This window comes from Anastrepha ludens, chromosome 4 (assembly GCF_028408465.1).
Source record: "Anastrepha ludens isolate Willacy chromosome 4, idAnaLude1.1, whole genome shotgun sequence".
NCBI lineage: Eukaryota > Metazoa > Arthropoda > Insecta > Diptera > Tephritidae > Anastrepha > Anastrepha ludens.
Window position 1 is genome coordinate 22075861 of NC_071500.1, and position 17887 is coordinate 22093747.

The 17887-nt window shown below is 36.3% G+C and overlaps 1 protein-coding gene across 1 annotated transcript; it reads right to left on the reverse strand.

Annotated features, from left to right (window-relative positions):
• Positions 1 to 12092: 12092 nt before the first annotated feature.
• LOC128860509 (histone acetyltransferase KAT2B) lies at positions 12093 to 17877 on the reverse strand. Its single transcript, XM_054098086.1, has 3 exons — positions 16292 to 17877; positions 13189 to 13844; positions 12093 to 13128 (listed from the first exon to the last, which is right to left on the reverse strand). Exons 1-3 carry the CDS (start codon positions 17506 to 17508, stop codon positions 12599 to 12601), a joined length of 2403 nt encoding a protein of 800 aa, XP_053954061.1. The 5' UTR covers positions 17509 to 17877; the 3' UTR covers positions 12093 to 12598.
• Positions 17878 to 17887: the final 10 nt, after the last annotated feature.

Genomic DNA, 17887 nt, shown 5'->3' on the forward strand with positions numbered 1-17887 from the left:
GGAATAAAATGAAGATGAACGCCAAAAATAGGAGTAGCTCGAGGAAACACCCAAAAAGGGTGTAAGCGCCAATTATGTACATATATTGTATATATGTATACATATATATATCTTATGAATATATATATATTATATATACAGTATAATCGAGGTTGAATGAACCTTGGTTTAAAAGAACACCAAATTTCTTTCATTGAGTACTCTGTTCAGTAAAGTGAACACTTAATATCTTGCGTACTGAGTACAATGAACAAAACCATGATGAAAAGCTATGTTATAACGGCGTCAGAAGGTGTTACAGCCTTTGGGTGGACGAAGAAAATATGAGTTCTCGTGATTGTTTACAGCACTCAGACACAATTAAGGCCATTGTACTGCACCCTTTTTAATTTTCTTTAAATCTACTCGACCTCCCAAGAAATCTGAGTAGACTTTGTGGTGCCAAGGAGCCGCTTCTTAACACATCAGTGCCAAAGATCTCAAGGGTGATTCGAGCGAAGGTTGGGCAGACGCACATATAGTGATCCGCCATCTCATTCTCCTCTCCACATGCTGGGCAGAGTGCATTGTCTGAGATGCCTACCTTTTCTATGTGCTTTGCCCATAGAAAGTGGCCCGTCAGCAGTCCAACCAGCCTCCTACAGTCTCCTTAGCTTAGCTTAGTAACAGAAGGAAATGCGACAGGCGGTCGGGCATGACAGGTAACATCAGTTTTGTCCATCTGCAATCTCTCTCAGCCTGTCAAGCTCGCTTGTTGCTTGATTATTTACATTTGAAATTTTACAGAAGAAGTTGTTCAAACAAACAAACAGAAAATAAGGCAAACCATTCTATAAGACTTTTTTGGGCAAAAATAATTGTAAATTATAGAAACGTTTGAATTGAATGTGATATGATATTTTAAAGAGAAACTAATTATTATGATGACTATTTAGCCGTATGGGTTGTTGATACCATTCGGGCGTGCGTAGGTTCGAATTTCCAAACATCTAACAGAAATTTAATAAATATAAATATTGTCCGTTCACAAAAAGAAAAATTAGGTAATAACTTTAGTTACTCAAAAAAATAAAATCAATCAAGCGACAAGTGTTTTTACATCATTTTTCCAGCTTGTTCGATTTCTCGCTGTAGATCTAAACTCATGGAAGGATTTTTTCGTCTCATTGCTGACAGTACGACGCTGTATGTTTCTCGGACTGCCCCTCGTTCGTCTGCCTTTCCAATGTGGCACAGCATGCAGGACTTCACTAACATCTTTCTTGAGCTTGTGACCGATCCAACCATAATTTATTTAATTTACATCAGTTTCAATGCCAGTAGACTGGGTGTATCTCACAATGAGGAAGAAATTGAGTCTGTACAACTCCTTGTCTGTGAATGTTTTGCACTTCAAAGAAGTCGTACCTTGCTGATCATTTGTTTGAGGTCTTGGGGAAATTCGCAAAATGTCTCACTGGAGAGACCTTCTTAAGCAACTTAGGGGATGGAAATCAATTGCATAAAATTGCACAATGAGCCTTAGAGTCACCGAGTGTCTTGTCTTAGACAAGCTATCTTTCTAACCCAACCTAACCTAATGACATTTTCACCACAGCTTCTCGTGACTTATTGTTCGTGGCCACCAGATTTTCAGGATGCGCCTCAAACATCGGCATACAAATGATTGTAATTCACGAATAATGATGCTAGACGTATACCATGCGGTTGATCCATTTAATAACGTGGTTTTAACGCATGCGTTGCATATTGTGATTTTTGCTTTTTGGTGAATCGTGGTAGATCTCCATATTCTGGCTAACTGCCAATTCAGCATGAGCTTTTGGAATTCTGTGCTCGACATCATCCAACGCGCCTCCATTACTTGTTATTAGGCTTCCCAAATATTTAATTTGAGAAACACATGCTATATTTTTGGTACCGCAGCTTGGTGGATCGCTGTTATTGTCATTTGCTATCATTGATTTTATTTTATTGTTGTTTATGGTCAGATAAATTTTCTTAACTCAGCAGTCATTAAAATTCTGTTGCATAGCCTGCTACCTGTTAGTTAATACTACTACATAATCCACATATTCTAAATCACTTGTTTGCTCTTAAATCCCCAATGGATACTAAGTCGTTGCTGGTCGGACGCTTCAGAAACAAAATCCAGCATCGTTATGAATAAGAAAGTTGAAAGAACGCAACCCTGTTTTACACCACTGTAACATTCAAAGGGATCGCTTAGTTGCCCACAATGAAGAACACGGCTTCTTGATCCTTCAAACTCGCTTTAATATTGTTCATTAGTTTTTTCTGGGGCGTCTCCGGCACTTAGCGCCATCCAAATACAATTTCTATTCAAAGGAATTTTTAAATTCCTGATTTGAGTTCTGTGAATAATTTTGGTTGAGTGAATATGTATTGCATGAATTAGTTTACCCTACCCTGATTCTGCAGTATATTATTGTATATATTTAGTTTAAAATTTCCTGAAACCCCAACAATTTAGGGTGTGACAGTAAGAAAGTGCCAAGTGTAGCTAAGTTTCTCATCAAAGGTCCACAAATATGTAGGGTACATTTTTTTAGTTATTAATTTTCAGGATTGTACTCACACATATTTACATACCAAGTAATCTTGAGTGAGACGCACTTAAACTTGAAGTGTTTCAGAAGAGTTATGGTGAGGCCGTCCTAATCGAGTGTGTTTGCTAGTTAACCTTAAACCAATACACCCTACTCTCTTTCTACCCGATTTTGAAATAAAACGGTTCACTAATAAATTCTTTTACATGAAATTTTCCTGCTTGCACCACTCTCAAAACAAAAAATGCTTTTCTAATCAAAACATAATTCCTAAAAGAATGTGTGTAGCTGGATAACAAGTATTGTATTGACTTAGACGAAGGCACCAAGTACTCCTACGCTTCAGGGCGAATAATTATCGTATTCTCAACGGAAGTCTATGCCATCTTGAATGTACCGTACTGGCTAATTGAGAAAAAGTAGTGGAGTATTGGAATTTGTAATGAGAGTCAAGGTACACTGAAAACCCTTGCAAACCCACGCTGCTCTTCGAAATTAGTCGGTGAATGTCTTATTTGGGTGCATGGACATTGTGGTACTGCAGAAAACGAGTTGGCTGGCAAACTCTCCAATGAAAGCTCTGCAAGCATACCACTAGGCCCCGAATCCTTTCTAAACGCCAATTCTGCATCGAATCAACTATGGATTGACGACTTCATGAGGTCTGCCCATAGAAGGCGTTGCTATGAGTTGGACTCCTGCAGAGTAGCCAGCCAAGTGCTTTGTGATAGAGCCAAATAGGAAATTAGCGACCTTTCTCTTAAAACTTAGTAGGAAGGACCTGAGAGTACTGGTGGGTGTAATATGCCAGTGGTCAGCATATGGATACCATAGGAATCATTGGCGACCCAATATGCCAATATCCTGTCTTGAAAATGAGGACAGTGTAGCGTTTTCTAAAATCAGACTTAGGCTGTTGGATTGCGATGTACTGAGTATGGATAAGGTTCATATTCTTCGTTGTTGGTATTGTTGTAGCAGTAATACAAGCCCTGTCAGTGTAGTGTATATCACCGATCGTCTTCGTCTAGCTCCCCTAATGGTAGGTCCAGGAAACTTGCTGTTTCGTCAGGTTGGGTCCAAAGCGAGAGGGGTGTTAGATGAGTCTTACTCTTCGTCTTCCGGATCTCTTAAGATTCCACAATAAATTCAAAAAATTTGCGGAAGAGTGACCTCAAAACAAAGTTTTCCGTCTTCTCTTCTTAATTGGCGCGATAACCGCTTACGCGATTTTGGCCGAGTTTAACAAAGCGCGCCAGTCGTTTCTTTCTCGTGCTAACCGGCGCCAATTGGACACACCAAGCGAAGCCAAGTTCTTCTCCACCTGATCTTTCTAGCCTGCCTCACTATTTTAACACATTCCCGCCGGCGACCGAATTTGTTGTTCTCGGCATCTGACGGCTCTGTAACTCCAAGTTTGTTTCATCGGACGGCGCTGTTGTAACTGTAATTGCATATCGCTCAGTGAGAGCTGCCGACTATATGTAAACTGTTTATCTCCTTTTCGCTCAGAAAAGCGCCCAATGAGACAATTGCGTATGTACCACCAATGGTACAAGCCGTCCAATGGGACAGGCCTCAATGTACCACAGAGTGATGAAGCTATCTTAGAGTTACAGAGCCGCCAGATGCTGAGAACAACAAATTCGGTCACCGGCGGGAACAATTTAATACTGTAATCTGTCCGAGTGTAATACAATCGTCTTTCCGACTGAGACTTTCTTAGACTTGTCCAACCCATAAATCTAATTTAAACTAAATTGTACACGATTGCACAAAATTAATCATCCAATTTTGTTTTTGCATCATTTCTTTTATTGAATAAAAAAATAATTTTCAGTGATGGAAATTTTTATTATGATCTTTACGCGTTCCATTTCTTGTCTGTTTGTATACCGCAACTGTCTAGTTCACAAATGTCAAAAATAATTGAAGTACGACGCCATTTGCAAAGTAAGTTTTCCGATAGGATGATTAGTTTTGCGCCACCTTGTATACAAAAAACTCGAGAAAGCAAAAAACAGTCGCTAACAATAGACTTTGCTACAACGAAAAACACAACAATAATTTGAATAAAAATCGACAGATTGGCCGGACCTATCTGGCATATGCCATCCCCTGAAGATCGCATTTTTGGTTCAGTGCGTAATAAACGCGCACGGTTGCTATCCAGCAGTTTTTTGAATAGTTGCGAAATTGATTTTTTGCCCAATTTCAATTTAAATTCTTATATTATATGTTTTGGACATATGGATTGAATTTTCAGTGTCTATATTTTTTTTGTAATTTTTGTTTGTTGTAGAAGTATTTATGTATCAGCGATGAAATTTATTTTTTTTTTTCTAATTGCAATTTGAATTTTTATACGTTTTTTATTCAATCCATAAAATAAAACTGTACATTAATTTTAATCTTTTTTTTTATAATAAAAATGAATTGTTCTTGTTTTATAAATATTTATGTAATATTAATTTCATTATTACTTCTTTTGGACGGTTTTTTGGGAAAATATTTGGAGTTTTTCATCTTACACGATATCTCGCGTATATAATTATTTTAACATTTTGTTTGTTTGTTTTTTGCACGCTTTTCTAAAGTACGTATCTACACAATTAAGTGCCCATTGTACTGCACTCGGGTTTAAAAAAAGAGCTGCATTTATTTTGAAATGGCGCGCTGCAGGAATAATTGACCTTCTAGAGCATTTATGCTTTGGAAATGGCTTTTCAAAAAAACCATGCATTCGTAAAAAAGAATTTTTGCCGAAGCTTCGAAATTCCTACAACTCGAACTATGTATTACGAATATGCGTACAAATTTGGTAATTAAACCTAAAATAGTTGTTTTCTTGATCACAAATTTGAACACGGATTCTGAGTATTGGAGAATTGCTCGGTTTGTGTAGCAGATATTCACAAGTATATGTGTTGATACTGCAATGGATGCCTTTTTACCCGTGTTTACAGTTTTTTTTTTAGTTAAGACTTTTGTTTATTTTTTAATTTCTAGTCAAGAGACTACTCCATCAAGCACATGCCTCACGTGTCTGTATATTTAATATGTTAATACATACCGATAGCCAGCATACATAAGCTGTACACTAAAAAATTTGATAATTACGTTACGTGATGCAAAAGCTTAACATTAGAATTAATATTGCAAAAATTTCAACTTGTGATGTGAAATTTAGAGTTAACATAAATTATTATAACAAAATGCATGGGAGAATTTATTGAAATTTAATATGTATATTTATAAATGTATTTGAATAAAAATAAATAAAATTCAGGATATAATTGTTTAGAAAGCAGTAGCACCACAACTACTGCAATTATACTCTGATACATGCTTACAAATGTACGAGTATGCGTATGCATATGCACAAGTACACTATACATACATATATGAATGAATACAAAGAACGCAAAGTAAAGAAGTAACAAGAGAGTTAAAAAGTGAAAAACTCGTGAAAAATTATAAAAATTACATCAAATTATATTTACATAGGATGTATGTCTGTATGTAGTCGCTATTTTTTTTCTTTTTGTTTGTAATTTAGATAGCATAGTTGTGTGTACTACTCCAATATTTAATAAATAGTTCACGAAATTGAAAGCAGCTAACTATGTAGTAAATAAAAGAAATTGTTTGCAATTAATTTACTCCGAGTGTACTATACAGCCTATCTACTGCATAGAAATGAATAAAAGCTGCGTTGACGTGCTTCTTTTCACATGGAAATATAAATACATAAGAACGCAATCAACATTTACTAACTGTTCTTAGAAAAGGCAAACAATTTATAAAAGAACTTGCGTAATCACTAAACACCACGCCGAACTTACTAAAACAAGAATCCATGAGTAAGCAAAGCACGAGCAAATTACTCAAATTATCTATTACATACGTATATATGTATGTATGTGCATATTTTTTAAGCGGAATTAAAATTGGAACTATTTTTTAATATATGCAGTTTATTATTTTTTTTTTTGTTATATATGTATTTTTGTATTTTGAATCTTTCCAACAAAGTTACTAATCCCTGATGAGGCCTGTAAAATTGTTAAGTATTGCCATTGAAAACGTCAGGCAGTGGTCCGAGAAATATGACATGCCAAATTGGTTCGACCAAGGGAAAAGGCCGTTAGATAAGTTTTTTAAACGAGGCAGGGAGGCACTTGAAGAGGTAGGTGAATGTAGGAGTTTTCTTTGGCATACCTACGTTTTGCCTTTTTGATTGGCGCGATAACCGCTTACGCGATTCTGGCCGAATTTCACGAAGCGCGCCAATCGATTTTTCTCGTGCCAACCGGCGCCAGTTAGAAACATTAAGTGAAGCCAATTCCTTATCCCACTGACTTTTGACGATAAATAAAAGTTGAATCTGCTATAGTATCCAGAACAAAATTGAGGCAGTATTATGCAGGTCTCGCGAGGCAACTTGCGGTCTTTGGCTGTACACTCCGATTAAGGTATTCACGGGACGATAGTTTGTGAAGGAATTGAGTAAGTTATCTTTATCTATGTCTGACGATAGTCCCGTCAGGTCGAGGGTAGACTTTTTGTACTTTGTCATTTAGTTCAAATAAAAGTCTTCCACTCGGGTTATTTTCAAGTATTGTTGTTGGATGATACATCCCATCAGTCTATAGCACACATCTTATTCCAGTTCACGATCTCCTTCGTCCATGTCACAAATTCGAGTAACCGAACGGTGGAGTAGAAGTTAAGTGTATTTCGCTTGAAATACACTCAAATACGCCAATTATAAGAGTGCAGCCATAGCCGAATGGATTGGTGCGTGACTACCATTCGGAATTCACTGAGAGAACGTAGGTTCGAATATCGGTGAAACCCCAAAATTAAGAAAAACATTTTTCTAATAGCGGTCGCCTCTCGGCTGGCAATGGCAAATTTCCGAGTGTATTTCTGCCATGTAAAAGCTCCTCATAAAAGTATCTGCCGTTCGGAGTCGGCTTGAAACTGGTGGTCCCTCCATTTGTGGAACAACATCAAGACGCACGCCACAAATAGGAGGAGGAGCCAATTATACATAAATATATATGAAATATTCTTGAACTTCTAAACTCCAAACTGACTATTGACTGATGAGTGTCGACCACTCAGAGCAGGATGTCATTAAAATACATAACAAGTTACGAAAATGATCAAATATCAATTTACCGTTTTTCCACTTATTGTTTGGCATTTTTTTTTCGTACTAACCGGCGTCAGTTGGACCCACAGAGGAGGCTTTCTTCTTCCTCTACTATCACCAGCTGGTACCGAATCAAGTACTTTCAGAGCCGAAACGTTTGTATCAATTCGGACGACATGACCTAACAAAAGCTATGTCGCTGTAAAGCTCATACAGCTCATTGTTCCATCGTCACCAAAGTACAAAGGTCTAAAAATCTTCCGCAGAATCTTTCTCTGAAACACTCCAAGAGATGTTATCATCGTCCAAGCTTGTAGGCCATATGTAAGGACGGGCTTGAGGAGAGTCTTATAAAGTGTTAGTTTTGTTCGTCGAAAGAGGACTTTACTACTAATTTCTACTTAGTTCAAAGTAGCACTTGTTGGCAAGAGATATTCTCCATTAGATTTCAAGCTAACATTAGGAACAATTAGGCATTCGTGAGTCGACTTTTTGGCAGATTTTACCTGTAGACGTGCCCATGATGGACATTGAAATGATGCCATTTTTAACATATAATTTTTAAAAGCTGTATTTTGTATAAAAATAGTGAAACCTGAAAGAATCTACTCATAAATTTTTACATGTCTTACTTTAAAACAATATCTACGCGCGTCTTCTGAAATACTCTTTATATGGGCCTAGACGAGTAAGAATTATTTCATCTCTAAAAGTTTTACATTACTTGCAATTTTACTGGTCCTAAACAAAAAATAGGATTTCTCCACAATCGCAGTTGAGAGTACACAAGACAATCATTCCAGGGAATGTGAAACAATACTTGGCACAGTTTTGCAAGTAAATACTTCATTATAAAATTACAACCACTAAATTGCATATATAAACAGGAAATTATTCGCTCCAAGCATTTAACACTTTACACTAATTATGCAAAAATATTGTTTCCTATGATGTTGATTTCATTTATTTACGCTTTGCTGAAGCGCATTGAAATGCAGAAACAAAAAAAAAAAAAAAAAAAAAAAAACTCAAAAGCCATTAAAATTAGGGATTACGCTGTGTATATTAGTAACTATTGTAATAGTTTTTTTTTTTTGAAAGATGTAAAACAAGTAGAAGAGAGCAACTCAAACACTAAACTTAATCTGTTGTAAAGAAAAACATTGAGTCGTAAAAAACAATATTGAATCGTAAAAAAAATTAAAACTGAATAAAGAAAAATCTGTTAAACAAACGATCAAGAAATATCCCACTGAACAGCGTGTATCTCAGGGAAATGAGTATTTGTGCAACAACTTTATTTGAAATAAATCTACTAGGTAGGATCTCAAATATTTCAGTATAATTTAGTTTAGCAGTATCTACTGGGAGAAGTAAAAAAATGTAAATGAGAAGTACCAAAAAAACAAAGCAACTTTTCTCCTCCGAGAAAATAGGTAGATATATGTGCATAACGGTAGAGTGTTATTATTAAATGAAACATTTATTTCTTGTTTTTCAAAATTTAAATGTGATATGTTCTCCATTGATTTATTTTTGTTCCACTCAATTAACAGAGCCTCTTTGAGTTTGACTTTTGTCGAGAAGTATTCCCAAAAAGTCTTCAACTAAGCTTAGGGGCGGGCCGATTGCTGATCACCCTGATACCGGTGTCTTTCTGGATGCAGGGAACTCCTTATGTGTGTGTGAATAGGTGCAGGAGGATCTAGGAATTCCGTTGAGGTTCCCTGCAAGCTTTTAAGAGCATTATTTCATACTATGTTAAGTCCGTTAAAGCTATGAAATTATACAATAATACTTTTTTTAATGAAGTTAGTTTTATTTAATCATATAAATATTAAAAAACTTTCATTTAAATTTTCATTCGAAATGGTACCCATTGGCTTTTACACACGTCTTCAAACGATTAGGCCATTCAACTAATGCAGCACGCACGGTTTTCATGAATATTCACGTCTCTGCTCGAGCCAACGATTATTTGAGACTCTCCAAATTTCTGTGAGGTCTTCGACAAGCCATGTTCTCCAATTCTGACCACAAACTGTAGTCCAACAGATTCAGATCTGGATTTCCAGACGGCCAATCTTCTGCGGCTATGAACTCAGGAATATTGGCTTTTAGCCACTGCTGGGTGGTTTTTGCCTTATGGGCTGAAGCGAAATCTTGCTGGAAGATCCACCGTTCTCCATTGAGGAGAAGACTACTGCTCAACTGCTTCACCATGCCTTTTAAGACATCCTCCTGATACTCTTTCGCCCCGGTCTTAACCCTTTTTTTGCAGAAATGAAGAGATGTAACGCCTTTACAAGACATTCCCCACCAAACCATAGATGGTGGCCATCAATTTTTCATCTGTGAAAATAATATTTTCATGGCCCTTGACCGCGTGCCACCGAAGAAGCTGCTTGGATCTGTCGAGTCTAATTTTCTTCAAGCGCGTTGTCAAAAGATGACCGGCTGAGCGACGGAAGGCTTTCATGTGTAGATCATCTCTAATTAGTCTTGACATGGATTTGGTCGATACATTCATTTCCCTGGACATGATTTTCTGCTTTCTAAGGGGATTTCTGCGAATTCTGTATCTAACGAAAGCTTTTATGGTTGCACTGGTTCGAACCACACGAGGACGACCACTTCTTTTTCTATCTGTCACTTCAGTCGTTTGGGAAAAACGATTGATCGTGCGTTAAAGAAAAATTAATCGAAATATGAAGTTTTTTTCAGCAATTCGTAAGTGTCTTTTGCACTTTTGTAATGCAATCACTGCAATGCGACGTGCATTAGCTCCCCACTCCATTGTTAAGAAGCAAAATTTGCCACGAAACTGTATAATTTATGAGTACACGATTCATACAAATAAAAGCAAAAATAACGGAACTTTTTTCAGCACATTTGTTCTCGCAGTATACATTGTCAAATTTGTCACAGAATTTATGGCAAGACTAAAAATATATACATGTATATTACATAACTCGCTTAGAACTTGCGACCGTACCGAAAAATTCTGACGAAAAATGTAGAAAGCAACCCCCAGTTCGGGACGAAATTTTATTTTTGTTTTTCGAAATCACCTTACAAAATTTAATTATACTCAGGGTTATACGGTGAATTTTAGTTTTCTTGTAAGGTGGTACGGTCCGATGCACGCATATACATATTTCCTGAACAAAACATGGGTATGGTAACACATTGATGACACCAGTACGGATGACACAGGATGAAGATTAAAGAAGAATTTTGCATATGGAAATTAATTAGAAAATTAAACAAAACTAAAATGCATACCTGAAAAACGTAGACCGTTATAAAGACAGAAGGTATGAGTTGAAATAAAAATGCACTTTTATACACTTTTTTCCCTGAGGTACATACCTTTTGTAGGAACGCTGTATTTAGCATAGGCGGTGCAAGGTTAATAAAATACGTATATATGTATTCTAAAATCATAAACTTTGTGAACATAGTATACACACTAGCTCTTAAAAAACAACAAAAACAAGAAAATACATACTTTCTTACATATTTTGCAAAATTAGAATTTGGAACATTGAAAAAGAGATCACTGAACTTTCCCCATACCGTCATGTTGATGCTTGCTCAAATAATGGAACTTATACATATATATGTATATCAGTATGTAAGAAAATTGCATACATGCGTGCATTAAAACTTAATAACGCTCATTATATTAATATTACAAAATGATTTTTTTTTAATATTCTCGATGTCTAATTAATACAAGAAATTACAAAAATCAGATCCCATTTGCAAAAATGCGAAAAATGCAAGAAGTGGTCTCTTTTGCAAATAAAAATATCAATACAAATTGGATTTTAGATCGCATTAAATGATTATAAATAATGAAAAACCAAAACCGCTAGTATAGACATGTATGTGTGCATATGAAACAAACTATTATATTATTTATGTACATCTTTGATCTGATGTTTCAAACTATTATATTATGTGATACAAATACATCAACGGAGAGAAGAAAAACAAAAGCGAAAACAAAAACAAAAACTCCTGCAGTCATTTAATCGCTGCTTTGTTGATTCCAGCATGTATGGAACTTTTCGTACATTGTACGTGTTGTTTAGTATAACGGTGCGGTTATACGTTCGGAAGAGTATAAAATTGATGAACGCTTCGAACTAATTTTGTTGGACGCCTTTTTGCTAATACATAATATGTGCATATGTATGTATGTATGTATGTATGTATGTGAAGTATTATTGTATACCTAGTGAAACGAAAAAACAAGAAAATAACTACTGATTACATTAATCACAATTACTGTATGCATCAATGGAAATTGCAAATCAGAATATATTTTCCTTCGTTGAAGAAAAACATAAATGTTGAAAGTTTTATTATTATAACATCTATTTTATTCGAATATGGTTATGATGTATGTATGTATTTACATAAATATGTATGCATTAATAATTTATTTGTTTTACTCCAAACGAAGCATTAGAGTTTGGCTTCCGCAAATGTATAACATTTAGAATTTTTATTTTTATTTTTATGTTTGAAAAATTAAGGCTAAATATTTATTTGATGTGTTATCTAATTAGCGGTTTATTTACATATTTTTAGGTAATTTTACATACATCAACATATGAGCGCTTTTTTTAGGAGCGAACTAATTTTTAAATATATCTTCTGGCAAAGCGGATATTACGCCCAAGTTAACAGCTAGCATGGTTTTAGTGCCACCATCGCTGCAGCCACTACCACTAGTTTCCATCTGCTGCATATTCATATTATCTGTAGTTGTTGCTGCCGGATTGCTTGCACTATGCTCATCGGCATCGTGTTCGTGCTCGCTAAGCATATCGACGGCGGCATTGAGGGCGCAACATCATTTGTCCCATAGCCCCAACTCCCGCATCTTGGTCTGAAAATAACGTTCTAATGAATTAGCGCAGCGATAATATTCAGTTTCTGGCGAATTATAAAAGCGGCAATTTGAAAAAATGCGCGCCATATCAGCCATAAAGAGGCGTCGTGTCACATAGTAGCTTTGTTTAAGGCGTTCGCCCATCGTCTTTAAATCCATTGGATATTTTATGTGATCATAATAGTCGGGTACTTCAGCGGTGGTTACTGGGCGTAGGAATGGCCAAGCTGCTTGATGCTGACGCACCGATTGCAGAACGGCAGAGAACGACGCAGCCAATTTTTCAGGGTCGGTAGATTCTTCAAGTGGACGTGCAGTACGCTGTGCACGCATTTGCGGCTTCCAACCAATCTCTCGCAATCCTGGTATCGATTCAATGGGTATGGAGCGTAGCCCCTCTTTAAAACATGTCAAGCCAGGGCGCACTTTCTGTACCTCATTGTGGCGCTGTGCGATTAATTCTTTCAAAATTTCGCTTTGCTTGCGTATCACTTAACGAAAAAAAGGAAATAATTAATTCTAAATGTTGAATTGAAATTAGCCGGAATTACCTGAAATAAATTGCGTATTCACGATGCTTGGATGCAATTCGCAATGCATTAGTGTAGCACCATCATACTCTTTAATAAAACCAGCATACACAGGACGCGCTAATTTTATATCCTTGGAGAATCCTTGTTTCTTAAAATAACCGATGGCATCACAGTCAGCGTAAGTTAGCAAATGTCGAATGCCATGTTTAATGCTGTAATCCTTTAGGTGATTCATCAAGTGTGTACCATAGCCTTTAACTTGCTCGGACATGGTGACGGCGCAAAACACTATCTCGGTGAAGCCCTGACTGGGAAAGGGGCGAAAGCAAATACCACCAATTGGTTGATTCTCTTTTATAAGTGCCAGTGTTTTATGTTTAGTGTCAAAAACCAACTGGCTTATGTATTCGCGCGGCATTTCAGGCAGTTGATATGCAAATACTGCTTGCAGGCCAATAAGCCAAAAAATTGTTTGCTTATCCACTTGCTTTGTTAGCGAATTGCCGACCACATGGAACTCGATGGCACGCTGCTGTTCTTCTGCTTTTACGTTCTCGTCGCGGGATACGTTTACCGGAAATAGGATTTCCGCTTTACTGATCGCTTTTGATTCGGAAATAGCTTTCATAGCACGCACAACTGTCTCGTCAGAAAGATCCTCAAAGTGAGAATCACTAAAATAGATGCAGAAAAAATAATACATATACTAGCATATAAATATTAAGAAATAAATAAAAAAATCGTACGATTTCTGGATATTATATGGATTCTTTCATTTCAAATTTATTTAGTAAACTATATTAAATACTCTCCCAAACTACAAGCACATGTACCCATATAAATTCGATATTCCTTAAAGGATAAGCCAGGTTTTCACTTTTATTGTCAACGAGTCTCAGTTGGTAGTTTAAAATTACGTTTCCTCAAGTAAAGAGGAACATAAAAAAAAAATTCAGCATATTTTCAAACTTTTAATCACAATTTTTATAACCCAATGAATTTTTGTATAAAAAAGTGCAATTTTTTTGCGGGAGCTTTGTCTTTCATACAAAATTCAATCGAGCATTCTTTATATGGGGAAATGTATGTATGTGCATGGTACATATTTTGGAAAACGCTTATACGAACGCTTTAGAGCTTTGGATATGTTGAAACTAATTTTTTTGAGTGAAAATTAATAAAATAAATGAGTTTTAAGTTTTTTTTTTTGAGGTAAGTCAACTAATTCGATGTATCCATAGGTTACTTTATTATCTTCTTGATACTGTTGCCGTAGCCATAATAAAGATTATTGCGACCGATAAAGAAATAATTGCGATTCTAAAAAAAGCTTCAAAGTGAGAGGAAATTAAAAAAAAAAAAAAAAAAAAAAAAAAAAAAAAAAAAAAAAAAAAAAAAACATATGTATATGGCGTGAACTGCAAACAACTACAAACTTACTTTGGGCAAAAAGTCAAATTTTCGATGAATACCGGAAATGAGCTTTTAAACGCTGCACCGACCATCAAATAAACCAAACTAATGGCCTCTGGTGACGCTCCAGCATGCTTGTCCAGCAGGCTTATATGAGTGCGTGTCGGGTGACACTCGTACTTGCTTCGTGTCACACATACTTGTTGTCGACTTTTGAATGATGAAAATCAAAAATTTTAGATATTAGCGTCAAGCACCCGACACGCACACATATAAGCCTGCTGGACAAGCATGCTGGAGCGTCACCAGAGGCCATAAAACAAAGCCAAGTTTGACTGAGGTTCTCTCAACAGAACAATGCACCTAACCACGTTTCTAAGCTATGAAGACAGTGATTTCCTGAAAAAAAAAAAAATTTAATTTATTATGCAGTAACACGATTGTAACTCCGTTGAGCGTCTTTGAGGTATTTTCGCTGGGAAAATTCATATATTCCAATGGAAGGCAATACAGCAGTGAGCTTCAGATGCTATTCGTCAATGCTTAGCTAGAATTTAGTGCCGGTACCATACATAAATTAGTCGACTTCATGCCAAATAAAATTTATTCCGTGTACAAAATAAGCGAAGTCACACGAAGTGTTGAATTTTTTTAATACTACTACTTGAAGCTTTATGACGATAACAAGCCAGAGCTTTACACATCGTATTTTCACGCCAATTGAGTGGGAAATTCAATTCGTTAATTTCGAAGTAACGCCATCTTTGGAGTTTTCAACAAGCATCAGTTTCATTCTATTTTCGGTATTACGCACATCAACTCACTTCACGGACGAGTGCAAACGCCCGAAGAAAAAAACAATTCAACTACTATGCTATATAACCTTGTATGAATGAGCTTTGTTCGCGCTCCAAGCTCAGTCCACCCTAATACATAAAGAAAACACAATCGCTGCATTCACTTAAGCACTCATTGTTAATTACACTTTATTTAAACCTAAAAATTGTTTATTTTTATTATTTGTATATTCTTAATTGGTATACAAAATTGGTTCGGTTGTGATCGTTGTGAAATAGCTACAGGGTGTTTTGTAGCGTTTGTAATTTGAACGATTGATTTTTTTACTTTAACAGTTTAAATACGAAGTGGGTCGAATTTCGTTTAAACAAAGTTATGGAAAATTAGAATTTTGTTTAACATAACACTTTGAACATAAATATTACGCCGACCAAGCACAGACTACTCAAGAGCTGAAACATTTAATAAAAATTCATATTAGCGTGATTATTGCTGAAACTCGTGTAATTACACTAAAAACTTGGGTTGATAGAATAGGATAGGTAAAGCTATCCGTGGAAGTCATTCGAATCAAATTTTTCTACATATTTAATGAAAAACTTTACTCCTTTCAATAAAAAAATGTTTGTAATATTCATACACTTTTTGATTATAGCCAAATTAAATTAAATTCCAAGCGCTAAATGAGCCACCCTGTAGTAGACATTATGTATGTAAGCCAAAACTCTATCTAAAATTTGAAATTTTCAGCAATATACAAATTACTCACATACCTTCTAATTTTCTTGTTTTCGCAATTTTCCCCTCTAAATAAATAAAAATTGTTCGATCATTGCAAACTACTGACCATACATCGAATATGACTTCAATATTAAAGTTTTATGTTACCAACAACCTGCCTAGAACTTACCCATTGGCCCGATCAATGCTTTCCTTTTTCGCTCTTTTATGTGCAGGCTCTCCAGTTCCAGTTCGTTTACTACCTGCTGCAACTCCTGTAATTGCTTCTTGCTGACGTTTACGTTGTTGTATAATAAATGCCGTGGATGGTCGAAATCCCTGGTCCCAAATTGGCGAGTCATCTTTCAATAGTTCCGATTTGAGTGCATCCAAGAATTTTGGCATTTGTGTTATAATTGACCGTTTATCAGCTGGAAAACGATCTCGTTCCGAAGAGCACTTATTTCTTAGCTGCTCTGCCATATACTTAAAAATGGTACGAAGTAAAGTTCGTCCAAATACAAGCGACGTCTCGAAATGTCGCAAAGAATTACAGAAGGCGGGTACGTGACAAAACACTAACCAACGAGTATAATTAATTTTATACGTTGAGACATCTTCATGCGTGAGCCCAGTGCGACGCATAGACGGCGGTTCAAAGTTGTAATGATTTAAAAAATTTAGAAATGTTTTTGCCACCTCGGTCATCGTCTGCAACTCAGTCTGGCTTAAATGATTGTACTTGTAAAAGACGAATGAGGAAACTGCTTTAGCAATACATGGCGACTCGAATGGTGGATCACCCAATGGTCCACGAATGACAGCTTGCTGACGAGTTAGCACACATTGACGCAGAAGGCGAAATAAGTACAGATACACTTTTTTCGTATCCTCATCTTCGACACGCTGCATTGACATGAACAAATTTTCCATATCTATAATGGCACCCAGAAGTTCGTTCATTTGTGATCCAGATATTCCATCAAGGTGAGCAATATGGTTTTGTAATGTATGTCTACAGCTGCGACATTCCTCGGTGAATTCGGGACAATATGATGAAGATTCTACATCACGGTGACGATTTTCCTGAGGAGTTTTCCATCCAGTGCAACGGCAGCCTTCGCTCTGGCACGCGGAGTACATGGATAATTTCGCCAATTTCTGTGGAACAGGCAAGTTGAAAACCTTTTGTTTGCGAAGCTGGATACGTTGCAAACTGTTTTGCCGTGTACCTTCAGGGGGACCGCCATTACTACCATTTGCATTATGATTCGGAGCGGCACTTGCATTTCCGGATCCGGAGGTTGGTTGATTGCTTGCTATGTTGGAACTGCCACCCCCACCATTGGCATTACCACCAGCGTCGTTTGCATCTTCTTTTAATGTAATTAAAGCTCCACCAGACATAGCAAACTGATAAAATTTACTGAACTTTTATTTGATCGTTCAATTTCAAAGACTTTGTCGATATGTAAAATAGAGCACAAGTTGCAATTTCACAATTCCAAGAGTATAAACAAAGAAAAGCGCCCGATTGCACAGATATGTCGACGTCAAAATGACTCGGCTGCCCCTCGACGAATCCTACTTCCAAAAGAGTTTACTGTTAAAAATCTAACCACGGTGTTCCCCGCGACTTACTATTTATTTGACGTTTTAAGTAATTCAATTAAATTCTCGAAATTCTTTTAAATCTTCTCGTTTTCTCTTTTTCCACTAAATGTTTATTACATTTGTCGACTTGGGTTTGTAGTTTCCATTTTTTTGACAAACACGAATGAAATAG